Source organism: Danaus plexippus (assembly GCF_018135715.1).
Source record: "Danaus plexippus chromosome 9 unlocalized genomic scaffold, MEX_DaPlex mxdp_24, whole genome shotgun sequence".
Classification (NCBI taxonomy): Eukaryota; Metazoa; Arthropoda; class Insecta; order Lepidoptera; family Nymphalidae; genus Danaus; species Danaus plexippus.
The window spans coordinates 4,283,917-4,304,415 of record NW_026869847.1 but is presented as its reverse complement, the minus strand read 5'-3'; the positions used below and the strand labels follow the sequence as shown (position 1 = coordinate 4,304,415).

Below are 20,499 nucleotides of genomic sequence, written 5' to 3'. Positions count from 1 at the left end.
GATAAGTATGTTTATATATTAAATAAGAATCCTTTAATCCGATAATTGAATGTTGGAATTAGTGAACTGCACATCCAAGCTCGCTGATAATAATAACTAACGAGAAGAGAGAAATGGTTCAATAATTTGCTCTGAGGTTGGATTTTTTTTTGTTTTAACTATTCCATTGATCCAAAAGAAGAATGCTTGTGAACATATCTGCAATAATTTTGAGTTGAAGATGAAATTCACAATGATATGAAATAGTTGATATATAAACTATAACACAATTTTGAATGATGCTTTGATTTCTCAAAATATTCTTGTTTTGCTCAAAATTAGGATGTCGGCAGAATATAATTAAAATTAATAATTTTGTATATTTTTACTTTATAATTGTTTGTTTTAGGAATCAGTGTAAAATTAATTGTGTTTCGCTTTATTGTAAATTTTTCGTCTGTTTTACTAATAACGCAAAATAAATTTATGAAAGTAGTTTCCATCACAGAATCTTTGAAAAGGGTATAATGCTATTATAATAAAACGTTAGGATGTTTATTTTATCAAGACATTTTAATTAGGAAACTGAATTAAAAACTCTCAGTTTACAAAGCGTTAGTTAAAATTAATTATTCACGGAAGGGAAAGTGGGTTTCACTGATAAGTCATTAATAACATCCATCCAAAGCTTTTCATGTAAATATTTTTTTTTCAATACGTTATTCTAAAGAAATATAAATATTGATATCCAAATTTCCGATGATGATAATTCAATATTTTTTGAATGTTTGTTATTTTACTTGTTGTGTAAACTCGGCCCGGCTATAAACAAAAAATATAATCAGTCAAATGTTGTTTGAATTGAGCTGCTAAGTGATCCGAAGCTTTTGTTTTCCTTTTGACCTTAAAATGCTTAATGTATTAAACATTTCAGAATTTTCAGGTCCACTTAGGTAAATGGATCCATTGTAAAAAAAAGTAAGAAGCACGTAATACATTGAGTGATGTGATGAAAGGGGAAGACGTTCCTCTACGTATCATCAAAGTTAGACCGTAAAAATATATTATTCCTATAGGTAAATATATTAATCATCGTTGCTTTTTTATTTCCATCATATTCGATACCACGGATATACTAAATAAATATATATATCTATATATCCATGGGCTATGGTTGTAAAACGTAACGTATTACGTTGATTGCAACATTTAAGGTATGAGTGCGAATATTTCGAACATAGCCCTTAGTTTTAAATTTTAGATGAAATATTGGACCTCCATTACAAAGAGGGTGATTTAATTTACCATTTATAGTATAAAAAATAAGTTTACGGGTTAATTTGTGACGTTTTCTTTGTCTTTTTTATTTTCATTCTATTTACAGTCTGGGATATTCGGTTTTCAAAAATGTGGTAAATATATTTTATTGTTGTATAAAAAGACTGTATTTTTTTTTATATTCTTAACATTAACTTTTTCTTTTACAACTTGAAGGGTTTATACGTAGATCAATCATTGTTTGTATGCTATATTAAATTTAGCTTTATATTGCCACGTGTCTCTGAGAAAATGGACCTTGAAAAGAAAGATAAAAAAATTATGAGGGTTACTAAGACACCCCAGGGTTATAAACTTTTTACCTAAGTACTGAGTCCTAAAAGGTCTATTTACTGACTTCAGATTTATTTTTAGGAACTTATTTTTATATACCAATATCTAAAGTTGATATTTATATGACAGTTGCCAGTTTTATTTTATGTATTGGTCATATAACATGAGAATATTAAAAAAAAAAACTTTTTTGACATGAATTTCTTTAAAAGATTTACTTTCAAATGTTGTCATTAGGCAGGGACTCGTTAAGCCAACTCAGATCTTGAAGAGTTTTGAATAAATCCAAGGTTGCCGCATAAACCGCATTTTGGGAGACTTAATACAATTTAAAGTGTTATTCAGTATGTCCGTGACGACTTTTTAATGTTTATTTAGATTATTTTACTAAAACTTAAACTTATCGTGAATGAAATGAGATTAGAATATAAAATCTCGTAATTGCTAAATATAGAGAAGAGATATATTATTGTTGTTAGTGTTTTGCTAATACTTTTACGAATAAATTTAGAATAATCGGTTATGGTATAAATTTAGAGTCATTTATAAATAAAAGTTATTGCCTCTTACTTTACGATGGTAGTCAAGATGTCTGTACTCAAGCTATGTAACATTTAAATTTTTCATTCATTTCTATATCTAACTGAAATATTTTTATGTATCGATATTTATCATAAATTTTAATTTAACTATAGCTTTTATTTAGATTTTACAATTAAATATAAATATGATTTACGGATTTCACTTAGCTAATTTATTTTTTTATATTTTACCCGACATTTCAATAAAATTGTAGTAAGCGAAATCACGGGTATACGAGATAAAACTGTCTGTCTTTTTTTTTCATCTATCCTCAACGATTCCTTAATTTTCTAGCATTTGGCTCTGAATGTCGGCAGATTGCCTTTTGTCTTGAAGTCCGGCAGCGTGGTCACTGACATGGAATTTTATATTTTTGATGAGGGGATCCCAACTCCTAGATTTGTCAGTCATCAAGTGCCAGACGTCTTCTCTTTTGACGTTAGGATGTCATTTAATTTCAATAATATCTTGGATTGATCTCGGTATATACCTGCCTTTGATAACCAGGACATGTGGTTAGTCAAAACAAATGGGATTGTTTAGCTTCTCCACTGCGTTTCTACACATTCATTAAATGTGACTTCGACTCTCGTCTACTTTTAATATCTGAGATGCTATAATTTTAATATACATAATTATGATATGAAACTTCGGCTAAAATTAAAAAAATCGTAAAGTTGACCATGAAAATCATAGTTTTATTTAAATATGAACTGACAAAAATCTTGGATATCATAATATTTTACATGTATGGCTGTTATTTTTTGAACATAAACCGAATGGAAATTTATTCTTAACCTTTTTTTAAAATCTCTTTTTACAACGCTCATGACGTGACTCGCTAATGAATTTTATATATGTCAAATTACATACAATGCCTGTACTCCCTTTATATTTTCACATTTAATTTAAGGTTTTAATATATTAAATGCAATGTGACTAATCACGCAAATATAGCAAACAAATATAATTTTGTTTAATAATTTATTTTTTTTATTAATTCCATAATTAATACTTCTACTTAAACGACAATAACAAAATTTTACTTCATCATCAATTTCAAAATTTTTGTTCCAATATTTTTTCACACTTAAACTTACCCTTATTACGTTTTTGCATCTTTACTTGAACACGTACTGTTCTTACGGTTTCCATTCATTAATTATGGGAGGTACTCGTACTGCGGCGATGACATTTCTTATCTTGTCTTAATTAAATAGAATTTATTAGTTAATTACAGCTTAAATTATCAAACATTTTTTATTGATAAAAAAAATAATATTTGAGTACATTATGGAAATAGTTCCATTTATCTTTATAAAACAAAACAATTCTTTCTTTTAGAATCTTTCGACATATAGTTAAATTTGTAAGGTGTAAAGTTGCCTTCATCTGTCGACCGCTTTAGTCCTTTCAAGAACAAACTGATCCTTCCCGTAGAATAAATGATTATTTTATATTTATATATACAAATAAAAACCTACAGCGTGTATAAAAATATTACTATTTAAATAATTCTGCTTCTAATAACCGCAGAAGCATATTGTAGCATTAATTTAACCACCCAAAATCTCTTGGATATACGACATAATAAATTGTGTCGTGTACAGCGGCTTTACAATGTCAAATTAAAAATACGGCTGGGGGTTACTTTTGAATTTCAAATGAGTTACGAATATTTGTTATTCAACGCTGGTCGTTAGCGTGTTTAGAACTGTGTACGATAATTACATATGATGCAAATCTAACTTAATGTGCGGTCAATAAAGCTAATTCAATCAATATATAGGTGTAATTTTTAAAAAACGGTGTTACAGACGTCTAGCAGGTATCCATGGCGTGTCGACGCTACATGTGGCATCGCCTTAATTCAAGCGTCGTCAGCTGAAAGCCCGAAAGGTTTACAGTCACGATGAGAGCGGTCCTGGCGTAGCACGCCGCCTCGAACAGCTCTCTGTCACTCACTTCCAACGTTCGCGTAAATGATTCCAGCCATGCCGCCCTTGTCCGAGTTGTAATCCTTATTAATTATTACTATTCTGTTGCTGCTTTATGCTAAGGAGTCATTAATATTCGAAACAATTCAGGACCCGTAAGCGACTTTCTGAGAGTTCGTGATAGTTGTTATAAAATACAGAGTGATTTAAAAATTCAAAGTTATACCAGTTTTGTTCGGTAAGTGAATGGTAGTTTTGGTTTTTGAATAATATTATTATATTGAATATTATGAACAATTTTATATTCATACATTGTATATATGAAGAATAATTTGGTCTTTTTTTATTTGGTAATAGAGTTTGGTCGTATGAGCTTTAATTACGTTTGTCTATTAGGTAGTGAGGTAACTATAGCCACTCTCTACTCTCGAGATAATCCACGTTAATTAAACTTGTATTCCTATCGTAACTGATAAGAAAAGCAATTTAAACGTAGCCCACTCAATCGGTTGAATATTCGTCATAGTAATATATTTGTCACACATTTATATCAACTTAATTATCTTTAATATTTATAGGACATAAAATTTTATCAACATTTCGTCTTTTATTTATAATAAATAATATTTATAGATAGATCTCTTAAGTTAACTTTAATATAAGCCATACTTGTACTTAATTATTTTTTAAAAAGGGAAGACTTATAAAATTTTGAATTTTAAATAAAGAATATCTAAGACAAATAGTTTTCAAATGTATTCGTGAAACTATTACCAAAAAAATTTTTGAAATGTTAAAATAAATATATTGATATGGACTTTTATTATTATAATCTAAGATTACTACAAGCTTAGACACAAAACTACATACTTATTTGTTTTCTCACATTTTGCCTGCAACCAATAGATTTTAGTCATTTTTAAATGCCCTGGCCCCTGAGATCAATCTCTACAACTATTCCATAATTATTTAACGTACTTCAACAAATTTTATACTAGCAATAAGTATTTTATATTGGTGACCAAGAAAAGTTCTAGTACAAGAAAAAGTCTCAATAAAATTTTCCAAGAAAATATTCCAATAAAATTTTCAAAGCTTCAATCCAGTCGATTCAGCCTCACGAATTGTTTTGCAGTCCTTAGTTGATGTGCGATTGTTATGTTAATACATTTGGTAATAGCATCATATTTGATGTTTACAAATTTAGTGGCTTAAACTCGATAAAAGTATTCCTTATTTTAATAACCGCATTCTTAATATAATATATTCAAAGATTTAAGCCGTTGCTTTATTACAGTTCCTGTAATATAACTTTTCAGATAAAGTAAATTTCCCATAAACGTGTTTGTTCAAAACTTACTCTATGTTTATTGGAGCCTATTTCCATTGAAACCCATTGTGAATCCCGAAGTTTCTCAATTTACGAACGTTTAAAAGACTACTTGAACCCAAATTCATTAATGTTTTAATATTTAAACATTGTTTGTAATTATTACTATCATAAAACATTATTAAATTTGATTACAATCTCAGTCCAAGTTACGAAGGAGAAACATAGTAAATTATTATTTTTAATGTTATTAACATAATAACAGATTTAATTATCATTTTATTGTAAGAACATAAAAAAAAACATAAATTATAAAGAAAACGTCTATTTAATTAAAAATTTCCACTTCTTTATTCTATTATCATGAAACAACATCAGTAAGATCTTTATTTCTATGTAATTTAATTAAACATAGTCAATTATGTCGTTAAGACTGCTAAGGAAAGTTGAAAATATAAACACGACGTTAGTAATATAAAAAAAGATTAAAATTGATTTATAATAGCATCTAAATTTATTTTATTCTTTGACATTAAACAGTTCAGAGTATTTCAACAAAAATAGTGTATTTATTTCAGATTTTTTCATGAAGAAATTATTTGTTATTCAGCGTACATAATTGAGACGGAACTCAGAATTGATAAAAGGTTATCCATCATAAAAAATAGCTTGATTCATACCCAGCTTTAATTTTCTTTTTAAAATTAAGGAGCGGATAGTGAGGAAGTTAAAATCTTACGCATAAAACTTGCTTTGCAGATATCTGTTCATGAAGGTTGTGTTTATGATAGAAGTGTTGCAAAACATCTAGAAATCCAAATGTTTAAATTATATTCTGTTATTTTATTGCATTAATTTTAAATTCGTAAAATAGGTAAAAAATATTATTATTGTATCATATTGCAAATACAAATATTTTAAATATACAACCATTTAATAATTGAATTGACTTGACCAATCGGGATACTTTTAATTTACCTTTTAGTCTTAGATATGTGACTTATAAAACATGAAAAGATATTGGGGATAACCCATCACAACATTCCACAGTTGGTTGCTGAATTATATTTCATAGTATTCAGTCGAGATGTACAGATATCTCGTGTTTAATGTCTAGATTTTAACCAATACAAAATAATAAAATATTTATATACATATTTTCAGGGACGGTTTACATCAAAGAACTTGCGTTTGTCAACCATTACAACTTTTATGGTAGAATGATGTCCCAGAGAAACCTTAATAACTTAAATATTTTGATATTGAGTTTATTTAGATGTATATTTATATGTGGATGGAAAATTGGTATATTTTCTAAAACCATTTAGAATAATATAGAGAATCAAATCGTTTACGTCGTTGAGAAATCATTTTTGAAATACAATTTAACAGTAGTTATAATTTCTTATAAGTAAATTTAGTCAAGTTACAGTTACCAGATAATTTTCTTTTGCAACATTAATTCAAATGATTCTTAATCTGCACTGATGTAGAAATAAAGCTCGATTAGCGAGCACTTACAATTGGGATATTAAGCTTCTATATTTATTCTAGACAGGCTTTTAGGCGCCGGATGTGCCGTTTTGTATTCATATTTTTTTCGATGGACATTAGTCTTGTTGTGGACGTTTTATAAAATCCTTTCTTATAAGGAATGTATTTCTAAAACCAGCATGATATCAGTGTCTATGATTTCATATTTTTATGTAATTTAAACAGCATTCAGCTTACGTGAAATATTCTTAAAACTATATTTTTTTTACTTTGAAATTAGAATCATCTAAGTTTTAATTTGAGAATTTTACCAAAAGTAGATACAAAGTTGTAAAGAGTAATATTTATTGCGCTTTATTATTTCATATTTTTATTTAATATTGGATAAAGAAAAAATTTAAACATGTACTAAATAATCTGAATCCAGAAATGTTATATATTTATATATATATATATATCGAGGAAGGAATGACGCAAGGATAGATAGTTGCTAGGAATTCACCACGTGATTAGAATATACTACAAGAAGTCAGCTAAAGTTAATAATATCCCTAACGTTATTTATAACGTGCGAGGTTTCCCCTACATAATGAAGACGGAGCTAATAATGACTACTATAATTTTATTGGCCAAACATGAGGAAATACCTGTGGATTTACGTTCCAGTGGGGATACCTTCAGGTTTTATTTAGACGTGTAAATTTATACACTGACCTAGCGACCTCACCTAATTTAATCGGACAATTATTTCTAAATGCATGACTCACCTTAAAAGCTTTAAATGACATGAGCTTCTCACTCATACTAATTGGGTCTATCCACATAAAGCCATTAGCAATAAAGATAAATAAAACAAAATTGACATATTGGTTTCGTGTTTTATAAATACTTAATTAACTCAAAGAGAAAGAATAAATATATTTGCATTAATTAAATTTCACAAATGTGGATATTTTTCTATTATGACAGAATTATGTATATACTTAATAACATATTTATCAAATGTCACATTTCAAATGAAATACAGCAATAAAATAAAATATGTGTGACAGATGAAGTTTACGACCTGGGCAATTTATGATATCTTAGAAAGTAAATAAGAATCAAATATAATGTCTTTAAATATTCCTACATAATAAATATCCGTTGGCGGAATGTAGTCCGAATATATGATATTGGTAATTGTAAATATCAGTGATGACAGAGTAATATAGCTTCTTCGTAGACTTTATTTTCTTTGCCGATGCCCGAAACTCGAATGTTTGAAAGAGTTTAAATTAATTTAGATTTCTATTTTAGAAATGTTTAGTGAAAAATATTCTTCGATTATGCTTGATTGAAGGTTATTTACAAATAATGGAATGTTCTATAACCGTTTTAACTTCAGAAGTTTTAATATGAATTAAGAATGTTTATCAGGAGTCTGGCGTTAAGCTGGACACTTCACTAAGACATAATTTATAGGCGTTTATGAAAAAACCAATTTAGTCAGCCGTCAAGAATTTTATGGAGTGCTTCAGTGCCTTTTATCTTATATTTTTATTGAAAGAATGTGACAACGGTTAGGTAAAATAAATAAACTGAAACAAAATATCATATTATATAACATTAATAAGTTAATAGAGATACATTTTGTTTGTCAATCTCTGTGTTAACGTGATAATATAATCAATCATTGGTTTTTGTTTTTAAGGTTTTAAAGTATTATCAGCAGTTAAATAATCCCACAGGGAACTCCCTCGGGAATCCTTTTGATTATCATCATTTCACAATGTCACCTTCAAGTAATTAAGCTAGATAAATTGAAGCAATTCGCTATCACACGCCAGCCCATGGAAGTTTATTACTTAAACAATCCGCTGTACACTTAAATATTGTTTTACAACCGTAAATTTTATATAAAAAAATATATAGTGTGGTGGTGTGAGATTTATATATTTTTCTTCTTTTTATAAGTAAGTGTTACATTATCGCAATAAAAGTTCTGTTCGGTACAACAAATTTATTCTAACATAAATTTAATGCAATTCACATTTGCATAACACGGCCATACCACGTCATGTAGTACGGTTTTGTTATGTGACGTAATATGCAAATAATAAAATAATACGAATATCAAAAATAATTCATAATTCAATAAAGTTGAACATCATTCGTTATTTCAAAGTAATTAAACAGATATGCCTTTATTTTATGTATTTTATTTTTAAATATGTCTATTTAAATTTAAAATTTAAAATTTCAACGATTATTTTCTGAGCCGTTTTCGTGTGTGACATTGCGGAGAAATATTTTTTCAATGGCCAGTGCTAAGAATTATAGGTATTTAGCTATAAATCTGGTATAATTCTTTCATTCTTTTAAAAATTTATTATTCAGTAAACATATGAAATTTACGGCATTTTAAATAATTTTTCCTTGAAACTATCCGAAAACTGTCTGTGTGATCTATCTCTCGGAAAACCCAACATCTACGTAACATAATTTTGACGGAAATAAGTATATTATTCAAGTTGTTTCGAGATTACATAAAATTTATATAATGTGAGGATGCTCTTTGATAAAATATTTCAACATAAGCTTATATAAAAACGTCGCTATACGAGTTCTGAATTGGAAACCAGATGTGTTATGTCCGAAAAGTTGGGTCATTTATCGTATAGGGCAATGTTTTTGTTTGTATCATTAGTTTTAATGGAAAGGTTTTAATACAACGTTCCGTAATAGGTTGGCATTACGGAATGTCATGATTTGAGTGACTTAGAACATTTGGTATTCGACACTAATTTAAATGTTATCACGCTTTAGATTATAACCTCCACTAGTTCTGATACCTTGGCAACTTTAAAAGAGTAACAAACAGTTAAAACACACACTTATTATAACTAAATGTACTTAAATATCTTATTCTAATCTTTTAAAACACCTCTTTTGGATGTTATTTGTTTGTATAAATTTTAATTAAGCCATTATGACCACGAAGTTTCTATTTCTAATTAAAATTGATCCAGATAATTATCGCAATAAGTTCATAAAAAATATTAAAACTTTTTCCGTACGAGCTAGGTAAGCTAGCTAGACTCTAGATCCAAATAATATATCTATTTCAATAATCTCTATATGATTAGTAAATATCCATAGAGTAGTTTCTTTACGAGTACAGAAAACATTCTAATATATATAGTACAAGCAACATGAGGTAATATTAACAAGTGGTTAAGAAAATCAGGTTTATCTAAATTATGCTTCTAACGAGTGTAGAATTTAGCATTAAAAATTTAGTATTTTTTGTCTAAATGTGTAGTTCCTTCCAAATGGCGCGTTCGGCAAATTGTAAATAACATAGTTTGAAAAATTATCAATTTATATTTATAAAAGAATCTTAGTAGTGTAACCATTATAAATAATTTTGTTCAATACTTCATACTACTTTTTTGAAATATTACGCCGTAGGTATTAAAAATTTTGATACTTGGAAAATGATCTCATTTGCATTATCATCGTTGTAGATACAAACCTACAAATTATTCAAAGCGCTGAAGTAGTTTATGAGGAATTGTGTAACAAACACAACCGACAAGACGTATTTTTTATGATTATATTAGTGAGTTGTATTGTAAATTATTATTTAGTTCTTTTAACGTAAAATAAATCCTTTAAATGCACTAAATAGTAAGTTACATGATGCACATATACAAAAGCCTTCAAGTCCAAAAATGTTTCTTGTTTGTTTACTGCAAAGTTAAATTTTAAATAATTATAAGTATAAAATTTATTTTCTTTTCGAAGTTGGTTAGTGTTTCTACATACACTTAAAGTCGGACGTTAAACGCTCTTGGGAATATAAAATGGTCTTGTGAAACTTGTCCTGAGTCGTTTTTTTTTGGAGTAACTTAAACAATTTTTGCCGATATCTTTTCGTTACAAACGACAGCGTGGTATCTTGTAACGTATTATTGCCAAGACATTTTACTTTTGTAATAGAACGGAGCAAGTTTTTAGGAGATTCTACGCAGGTAGTTTGAGCGGAGTTTTCTGCGACAGTCGGAAAACTTTCAAGCACTTAACCAATAAAATAAATAGTATTCCATCCATCCTAAAAGAAAGTGAACTTGAGAAATATTTCCGTGCTTCATCAAATATATTATTTCGAACTTTCGACACGTCCATAAATAACTGAGGCGTGATAGATAAAATACAGTATGTTACGACCTTAGTTATTATGCCTTCATATAATGGGTTTTCCCTGGAGCATGAAATACGATCAAATATAGATATCAAACACTCGCGAATTGCCTAATTTCACTATTTCACTAATACGTCTAGTATTGCAAATGTAAAAATATGTTTGTGTTTGAACGATTCTGAATAAAACTAGTATCTCAGTGGCTATGACATTGAAATAATATTTTATTAACATGTTAGGTTTTATTTGTTCTATAAATATCTAATGAAGAGTGACTTTAACCTCAAATTGTAACCGGTGAACGCAGGCAGGTTTAGAGTATAGTCATATAACGTAAGCCTGAAATGACATTGACAAAGGTTTAAATTATACGCAGGATCAATACAAATATAGTGGGATTATCACAAGTGTTTTATATTGAAACAAATAACTTGATCGTTTGTAAGCATATTAATAATTTATACCATGATTTGAATATTGTTTTCTTTCTTTTCAGAAGATGTCTATCGATTCAAGTGGAAAGGATTACCCGTGTATCGATTATATTATTTAGCAGAACAACATACAAATAATAATAAATAAAAATGTCCGCCTCAGAAGCAGATGGAGGAGCAGTAGTGGCATACTGTATGCCCGCAGGGCCAAATTTTCAAAGGGTGTATGTCAAAGTACATGGATATATAGCACTAATAATTTGTTTGCTTGGCTCAGTGGCAAATTCAGTAAACATCGCGGTACTCAGCCGAAAAGAAATGATGTCATCAACAAATTCTATTCTGACCGCACTCGCCGTGGCCGATCTTCTAGTAATGCTCGACTATATACCTCTAGCACTTCATATTTATACAAACATTGCAGACGAGCTCAACCGTAACTCCTACGCCTGGGCGCTATTTGTGTATTTTCATTCCATATTCAGTCAGACATTTCATACCATTTCAATCTGGTTAACAATAACGCTGGCTATTTGGAGATTCGTAGCTATAAAGTTTCCACAGAAAAATAAAACGCTTTGCAATAGAAGAAATACGAACATTGCGATAGCTGTGGCTTATGTTGTTTGCCCAATAGTGTGTCTTCCTATTTACTTTGCTATGGATATACAGGAGATAACAAAATCACATACTGAAAGTGACAATACGACAATGAATGGCACAGATTTCCTAAACAAATCATCAATCAAAGAACCAATGTATGCGATATCTATGACCAATAATCAAAATTTATTGACGGCTATATTTTGGATTTACAGTGTTTTCCTAAAACTAATACCGTGTGTTGTTCTATCTATATTGAGTGTGTGTCTCATATTGAAAATGAAATCCAGCGACAGAAGAAGACAAAAATTACTGAAAAAATCAGCAGTCGCGACGAATGAGGTAATATTAAGTTTTAAATGAAAAACAAAATTTTGAACATTGTTAACGCTTTATTCATATTATAAATCATATAAATTTATTACATAATATTGATTATTTTTTTATATATAATACAAATTATAATAATAATATTATATTTATATTAGAAAAAAACGAATGAAATATCTCCCAAGTGGATATAAATAATTTAGCCACTTTAATGGTATACATCCTTGGATTGTTGCTTGTTTAATGTTGGATGGGTTAGAGTGTGAATTCTCAACGTTTTTACGTATCAACAAGATACTAAATCATGTTAAATCGACCGCCCACGAGATTTTCTATTTCCATAATCAACTCGTAATCATGGTAAAATGTTGGGACGGTTAAATATCCGTTCCATTGGTACACGTTCGTGTACTTAAAGAAAAAATTTGACACATTTTCATAAAAAGCATCTTATTCTAATTCAAATGGAGTCTCCATGCGATAAGATACCGCGTGAAGTAATATGAATGGCGTAAGTACTTTATGTATTTTATATACATTCTGTTGAATATCTGAAAGAGTTTTCTTGTGTAAATGCTTGGAAAAATGTCAAACCGGTCTATAAGTATCGCTTTCATACAGAAAACGATGCAGATAGTTTGCCATTACAAAATAATGGAGTACATATATAATTTTAAAGTTCTATTGCTTTTATATTTTCGGATGGCGCGGGCGTATCATAAAATATTGTGTATTAATTTTTAAATTGAATTTCCTACTATCAAGTTGAGCTCAGTTTAATAATAAATATATTAAGAAAAAAGTTAAAAAGAAACTCAATTTAATAAATATAAAAAAATCAACTAGCCTTTAATAAAGTCTCAGTGTTAGAGGTTTTGTGATGATACTGAGGTAAACTTTATCTAAAAAAATTAAAAAGCTGAGATACTATACATTTAAATGTAACAATTAATCAGTATCTACTTATGTTGTTGAAGCAGATCAGAACTCAGAAATATTATGTTATTAATTTGCTAATAAATTCTATCCTATCAAAACAGAATTATAGAACTTGGTCGGTTAACAACGATGTTAGCGTAAACAAAAACGTTAATATACAGTCGAAGTGTACCTCAGTTTTAAAGCGATTATAATATAGAAAGACATTAAAAACAGATACCCAATCACAGTTAACTAAATGTAAAGAATATGTAAAAATATAATTTATTAATTCTAAATTTAAATAATTACAAGGAAAAAATCTTGTCTCTGGTACGTACGATTCTAGAAATGATTATTTTTATTTTCTCTCTCGGTTTAGCAAATTCACTGCACGAAAGGATTAGACAAACTAATTAGTACGGAAAGTAAGTAATCATAGAGAAAACTTTGCAGTATCTTTATTACGAGTTATATTAATTTATCTAGTATCGAAAGTTTCAACGTTTTTTAATACTGTAATCATTAAGATACATTTCTAGTGCTGATTGATTTATACGTTAAATTTATGACGCAAAACTCAAACTAATTGTGTGGGAACTCTTGAATATTTGATATTGTATTTAACTATATAGATTGTTATAATTTAAAATATGCAAAGACTGTGGATCTTAATGATATTTTTAATACTCAAATTAATATTTGCTTATTGTTTTTGTTTATATCTAATGTGAGATTCTGACAGACATATTAATGTCTGAAAACTTGTAAAACACACAAAAGTCATGTTCATAGTTATATTATGGGGTCAGATTACTCGAACACTAAAACTATGTAAAACTTATGATTAGAATGATAAGAATAAATAGTGCAGCTAGAACCATAATTAAGTATACATAATTGACATGCCTTAACTTTGAATAATGAGTAATTATCTATGCAGGGTGAGAAGACGCGTCTTCACGAGGAGGGGAAGCGTGGCGGTCGCACCGATCGAACGACTAGGATGCTGGTAGCATTGCTAGGCTTGTTCCTAGCAACAGAATTGCCGCAAGCTTTATTCGGACTACTCACAGCCATCGCACCTCACTTATTCGAAATATGCTATTACGCTTTTGGTATGTATGAAACACCTTGCATTTGATTTACCGATTTTAGTCTCTAGTTTTTATTTATTTTATACCCTCTTAAATTAATATGGCAAAAACTCTTATTTGAGAATAAAATAGGAATTTATTTCAAAATTTATTGATGTTGGTGTATGTTGTATAGATTTATATCCTCGTTAAGTTGATAACGCTTTGAGGTCCTTTCTGACTTTTGATAAATAGACCCCGCAGTCATAAATCTAACCTATGCTCCTTGTTTACTCTTGACAAATAAGCAGATATTTCATAACCAATTTGTTTGAAGATAAATAATTGATATGATCCTTCTGCATCGATTACTACAATAATAATAAACTTTCCTTACGCAAACTTACATAATGTATATCAATATTAACTTTAGATTTCTCAAACTTGTTATATATATATGAAGATAATTAATAATATATCTAACAATAAGTAGTCATTGTTCAGTAAGTTATATATTTGCCGTTCAATGAATTATTTCTCATGAATAAATTCTAGAAGATTCGAATTAGGCTGCTTTATTAACCATTAGGTATCACTTAAAAATGCAATTCTTTGCTTATTTTGAAGTTAAACAATATGTCTATAATAGAACTGAAAAGCAGTTATCTAAGTAGGTAATGAAATGATATATTAGCTTACAAATAATTTATAATGTATAAAATTTATAAATTACTGTGATGTATTTAATTTAAGACATATTACCGTAACTTTGAAAAGCTTCATGGATTCATTCATTTACATGATGAAAGGCGACGTTTGTGCCTCGTTTCCAAATGACTTTCCGGTCGTAAAATTTGCAATTTTGGAGCTTCTATAACAATGGGTTAGAAGACCTTGATGTTTACTTTCGATAAATTAATTGGAAAAAAATCTATAAAAAAATATATATACAACTATACAGAATTTATTAAAGGGTGAGTTTGTGTGACACTTCGTTTAATATTACTTCAGATATATGCGAACAAATCATTCGAAATAAATTTATTTAAATTAAATTAATTAACACCGTGTTGCTGGTTTTGCATAAACTTAACGTTTTCTTATGATTCTGTCTAAATAATAAAGTTTCTTAGAGTTAAATGCGACGTATATATTAAGGGCTCATTTTGTCTTAAGAAGTACCAATTATGTTGGGTTACAAATTTTATAACACAATCAAAAGCCTCTCTTTATGTAAAGTAATTAACGTGTTTATTCGTCTATATTTTAATGGACTTATTCGTTCCACATGTTAACATTTCATTCAAATGACAACACAAATTTTTGAAATTACTTTCTTTATTCTTGAATCAAAATTAAATATTCATAGACATATTCAGTATCATTTAATGTTAAGAATTTCTTATTAATAATTATTACTTCGACGCCATTGTAAGGGCACATATACAGCACATGTGATTTTTTATTAATAATATCATTTACATGGCAACGTAAAAAAAGTCATCGGGTTCGTTGAGGTTTTGATTGAATTCGATAAATTTTACGGACCTTTCGCTCGTAGACACGTCTTAGGAGGTACTTAAATTATATTACTGACACTACGTGAACATAATATTTAAAGACCGACATATTATTGGGCCTTTTAGTGTTTTATATAAAGATAACCGAAGTTTCAAACTGTGTTAATAGTTGATTTAGTCTATCAAAAATTTGATTCAAGACCATTGTAAAGTAATTTTCTTTTCTTACGCTCTATTTACTGAATAGATTAAAATAATCTAATCATTACATGCTGTTCTTGAAGGCAGATTTTTCTGCAAAGTCATCATATTATAATTGATTTAATATATCAGCGTACTATACTAAGAAATTTGTAAGAGATTGAAAATAAATTCTGTTTTCCATTTAAATCTATATGGGTAGAGAGGATGAGTTATTAGAAAGAGATAGGAATGTGATAGGCGACCAGGGTTACGTAGTTTTTGCTTTCTCATCGAACTAAAATGCAAATATTATTTTACTCAGTGTGTGCGAGCGTCAAGGACGCTTTTTCATATAAAAAATGTGAAAAATTGTAACAATATTCAGAAGTATGAGCGTATAGATCTGTGGATGTGTTATTATGTTATACCGATAAACCAAGTTTTTACCGAAATGTAATAAGTATCACGAAAACTGACTAACGGGAAGTAACATAAGAGAATAAACTTATATAATTGTATTGTTACTAATACGAGAGTCTGTCCTGTTATATTAATATTTATTGTTGCAATATAGGAGCAAATTCGTAAGTTACCGCTCCTTGAAGTTGGGATTGTTCAACAAAAAATAAATACTGTCACAGCCTACTACGGACATTTATATTTATAAAGAAAGAAAAAAAAAGAAAATATCAAAATTACATCTATTCGTTAAAAATACATTAAGACTATATTAACCGTGCGTATATGACAAAGCGTTAATATTATGAAATATTAAAAAAAAATATCTTGTATGTAACACACACATACATATATATATATATATATATATATATATATAATTATAATTATAATATAAACCTTATAATAAAAATTATATAAGGGTATTATTTTAATGTAACTATTTTTGTCATCGAATTGAAGATTTAATAGGAGGTCAGTGAAGATAAAAAATGAGACGGGCATTGATTAAAAAATTTTGCTTTGATCGATCAACATTAAAGAACTACTCCGTTACGATTTACGATGATTGATTGGAAAGCAAATAATGCCAGATAGCTAAAATTATCAGCTGTGAATTTCTTTGACTTGACAAATACAGCCGAATACAATTTGATGTCACTTATACTGTCAGGTTCATCTGGGAATAAAGTTTTATGATATTGTATTCACAATAATTAAATTAAGAAATTTATAAATATACATACATATATATGTATTGTATTTTTGTTAGAAATTTGTCACAAAAAATCAAAACTAAATCGATCTGTCAATAAACGGTCCCATAAATAAATTAATAAAGATATACAAGAAACATGCAAGTGGTGTGAAACGAAATAGAATTTTACGAAATAAACCACGCATGCACGCATGTAGCATGAATCTCTTTCTAATCAATTAAAAGAAATAACCGGAGTAAAATGTTTCTGTTCCAGTTATAAAAATACAACGAATATATTCTTAGATCATATATTATATTAGTATGTTTGTCAAGTTATGATGTAATAATGCCACAGTTAATTTCAAAATGCAAATTTACAATATTAACTCCGTAATCACAGAACTTGCAATCAGAGCACGAGCAGTGCTCAATCAGGTTAAAGTGATTAAAGTGCTGTTTGTCCACATTGTGAAATACTCAATGTTTACATATCAGTCAAATGTCATCCATACAGTGGTTCTTTAATATGATAACAAAAAAACCCTTTATACTTCCTCTATTATTTATAAAAAAAAAAATCATTAATATTAACCGTTTATCTTTAAGTACATTATTTTTTAAGTTTCTTGGTTGGTTTGGAAGTTTGTACATATATACCTCCTCGTATTATTTTGGCGAAATTATCTTTATGGTAATAAATTCACGAATATTGTGTTACATTATTGTAGTGTTGTAAAGTGACTACTAGCCTGAGACACTAGGAAATGAGACCAGATGTTGCTTCATATGTGTAAAGACTTCATGAGATTGGTTATTCGCACTGAAAATAGAAATCAGTTGCAGATATTGTCATTCATAATTAGTCTAAATTTATCTAATACTTAGAAACATGAAAATAAATCGTGAAAGCTCTTAAAACTAAAGATTTTAACATAAGCGGTTTAAGTTATCAGTTAATTCCCTTGACAAATTCAGGATTGGATGGTGGTTTAAGTGAGCTTTTAACAACGACCCAATTCTACTAACACATATATATTCAAGTTCCTTATAAGTAATAACATTTTAATATTTAATATGGCGTAAGTGCTACGGTAATATAATATATATTTTTTTATTTTAATGCGTTATAAGGATAAAAGAGTGTGTTTTTTCTCCAGGCGAGGTGATGGATTTGATGGCGCTGGTGGGGTCGGCTGTTAACTTTGTGTTGTATTGCAGTATGAGTCGTCAGTTTCGTTCGACATTTAGGCGGCTGGCGAGTAAACTGTTGCCTTTATCCGTAGAACGTGATAATGAGCCAGTGACCACAACCACAACTGTCAAAGCGTAGCGATCGCGACACGCAGCACAATCTGCTGCGGAACTTTAGAATAGCTGTCAAATTGAATTTCCAGTGTAAAGATGTATTCGTATTACTAGTATTACATTTTTTAATCACTAGATCTTGTATACGTTACGTAAGAAAATTAACTTTTTAAGAATAATGTTAGAAAAAACTGAATACTTATACAACATACGTTTTATAAAGTTAAACGTATTCGCATTCTTCTGTTTACGACGGCTGTCATATGTTATAAAAAGAGTGTATTATTTTACTCAACAAAGAAAAGCAAAATCTCTTTTTGAAAAGTTCCTTGTTTTGGAGATCCCGTTTTTTTTAATTGAAGCAAACTGACTTCATTTACTAAAGTAGAATGAAAATTATTCCATTACGTCATGTATGTACATTCATGATGCGCATTTGACATGGGACCTTAATTTTTTTATTAATCTATCAGAAATTTTCTCCGTTTTCAAATAACCGACGAAGATGACTCAAAAATTTCAATACTACTAATGTTTCCTCATAATATTTATCCGGAACATGTAGTGTTCCACTTTAAGAAAATCATTTTTAAGACATATATTTCTATTGGGTAAATAGTTTCTTTAAAAAAATCAAAGAAAAGGAAGTCTAAAGTAATAGTGAATATGATGAATTTGTTATTAATAACTTTATTGCGAAGTAATTACGTTCTCGAACAGTTTAAAATTGTGGAAAAGAGATAAATTCGTACAGAGTTTGTATAAACAAACTCAACTGCCAGTCTCATTAAAATTTTCACATAATATTTTTCTTTAATAAATACTTTAACTGTACGCTGTTAAGTATAACGACACAATTTCAACTAATTAATGCTTTAGATGAAAATGCTTATCAGCATCAACGAGAGCACTTTTGAACTGACATTTACAATTAATGTCTTCACAAGTTTGACGGTGATGATAGACGAAAACAATTAAAAAGGACGAAATGGTGCTTTACGATTATTGATAAATGTACGAAAATATATAACTTATAAGACCTTTAGGTTCTGTTAGGAAAATTATAAAAGTTATAACTTTAGTCATAAATGAAATGTCTGTTATAATATAATATAAACTTTATAGATGGCGTTGGATGTGTTTTGAGTCTACCCAGAACAATTTTGTTGATTGACATGTAGCTAGTAATTAGCTATTTATTGTTTGCTATCAATAGGCGATGTCAATACCCGCTTGATTGACGACATATTATACATTAAATTATTATCATATTAATTTTATTAGATGTAGTTGTAGGAAAATATGTATATGGTTATTTAAATAAAGTTATTTAATTAAGAACTGTTATAAATTTTGCCTTTTTTATACTTCAATTAAAACAGTAGGTAATTAAATTTTGGCTTATTAATAAAGGTTTATGATTTCATCTTAGTATTGTATAACGTATACACTAGTTTGTAAATATTTAATAATGCATAAAAAATTAATAATAAGTTATAATTAAATGTATAACATCCAGTAGTCACTGCAAATGTAGATAGAAATGTTATTATGTATTAGATAAAAATAATCAAATAATTTGTAAATGGCGTTTATTTATAGTGATAACATATAAAGTAAGTAAGTCATTATATTGATTGTATTATTTCCAAAAAGTATTTAAGATTAATATATTATGAAAAAAAAAAAAATCTCCATACAGCTGTTTTTGTTTTTAAATGCCTCAATATGGTTTTAAAGTTTGTTTCTTTAAACATTAAATATTTTGTTTTTTTATGTTTATATGGAAATAAAAATATATATGTATAATTTTAGGAATATATCTTATATTCTAAGATGTTTAATAAGCTGG

The 20,499-nt window shown here is 28.4% G+C and overlaps 1 protein-coding gene across 1 annotated transcript; it reads left to right on the top strand.

Moving 5' to 3' along the window:
* The first annotated feature begins 4,096 nt into the window (after positions 1–4,096).
* On the top strand, positions 4,097–19,965 carry LOC116767651 (G-protein coupled receptor dmsr-1-like). Its single transcript, XM_032658074.2, has 4 exons — positions 4,097–4,347; positions 11,616–12,498; positions 14,348–14,522; positions 18,500–19,965. The coding sequence occupies exons 2-4, from the start codon at positions 11,704–11,706 to the stop codon at positions 18,670–18,672; spliced, it is 1,143 nt and encodes a 380-aa protein (XP_032513965.1). The 5' UTR covers positions 4,097–4,347; positions 11,616–11,703; the 3' UTR covers positions 18,673–19,965.
* The last annotated feature ends 534 nt before the right edge of the window (positions 19,966–20,499 follow it).

Excerpts from the sequence above, each read along its gene's own strand:
- LOC116767651 (XM_032658074.2), top strand. The coding sequence starts at position 11,704 with ATGTCCGCCTCAGAAGCAGATGGAGGAGCAGTAGTGGCATACTGTATG. Across the intron at positions 12,499-14,347 it reads CAGCAGTCGCGACGAATGAG|GGTGAGAAGACGCGTCTTCA; the intron begins GTAATATTAAGT and ends TTATCTATGCAG. Across the intron at positions 14,523-18,499 it reads AATATGCTATTACGCTTTTG|GCGAGGTGATGGATTTGATG; the intron begins GTATGTATGAAA and ends TTTTTTCTCCAG.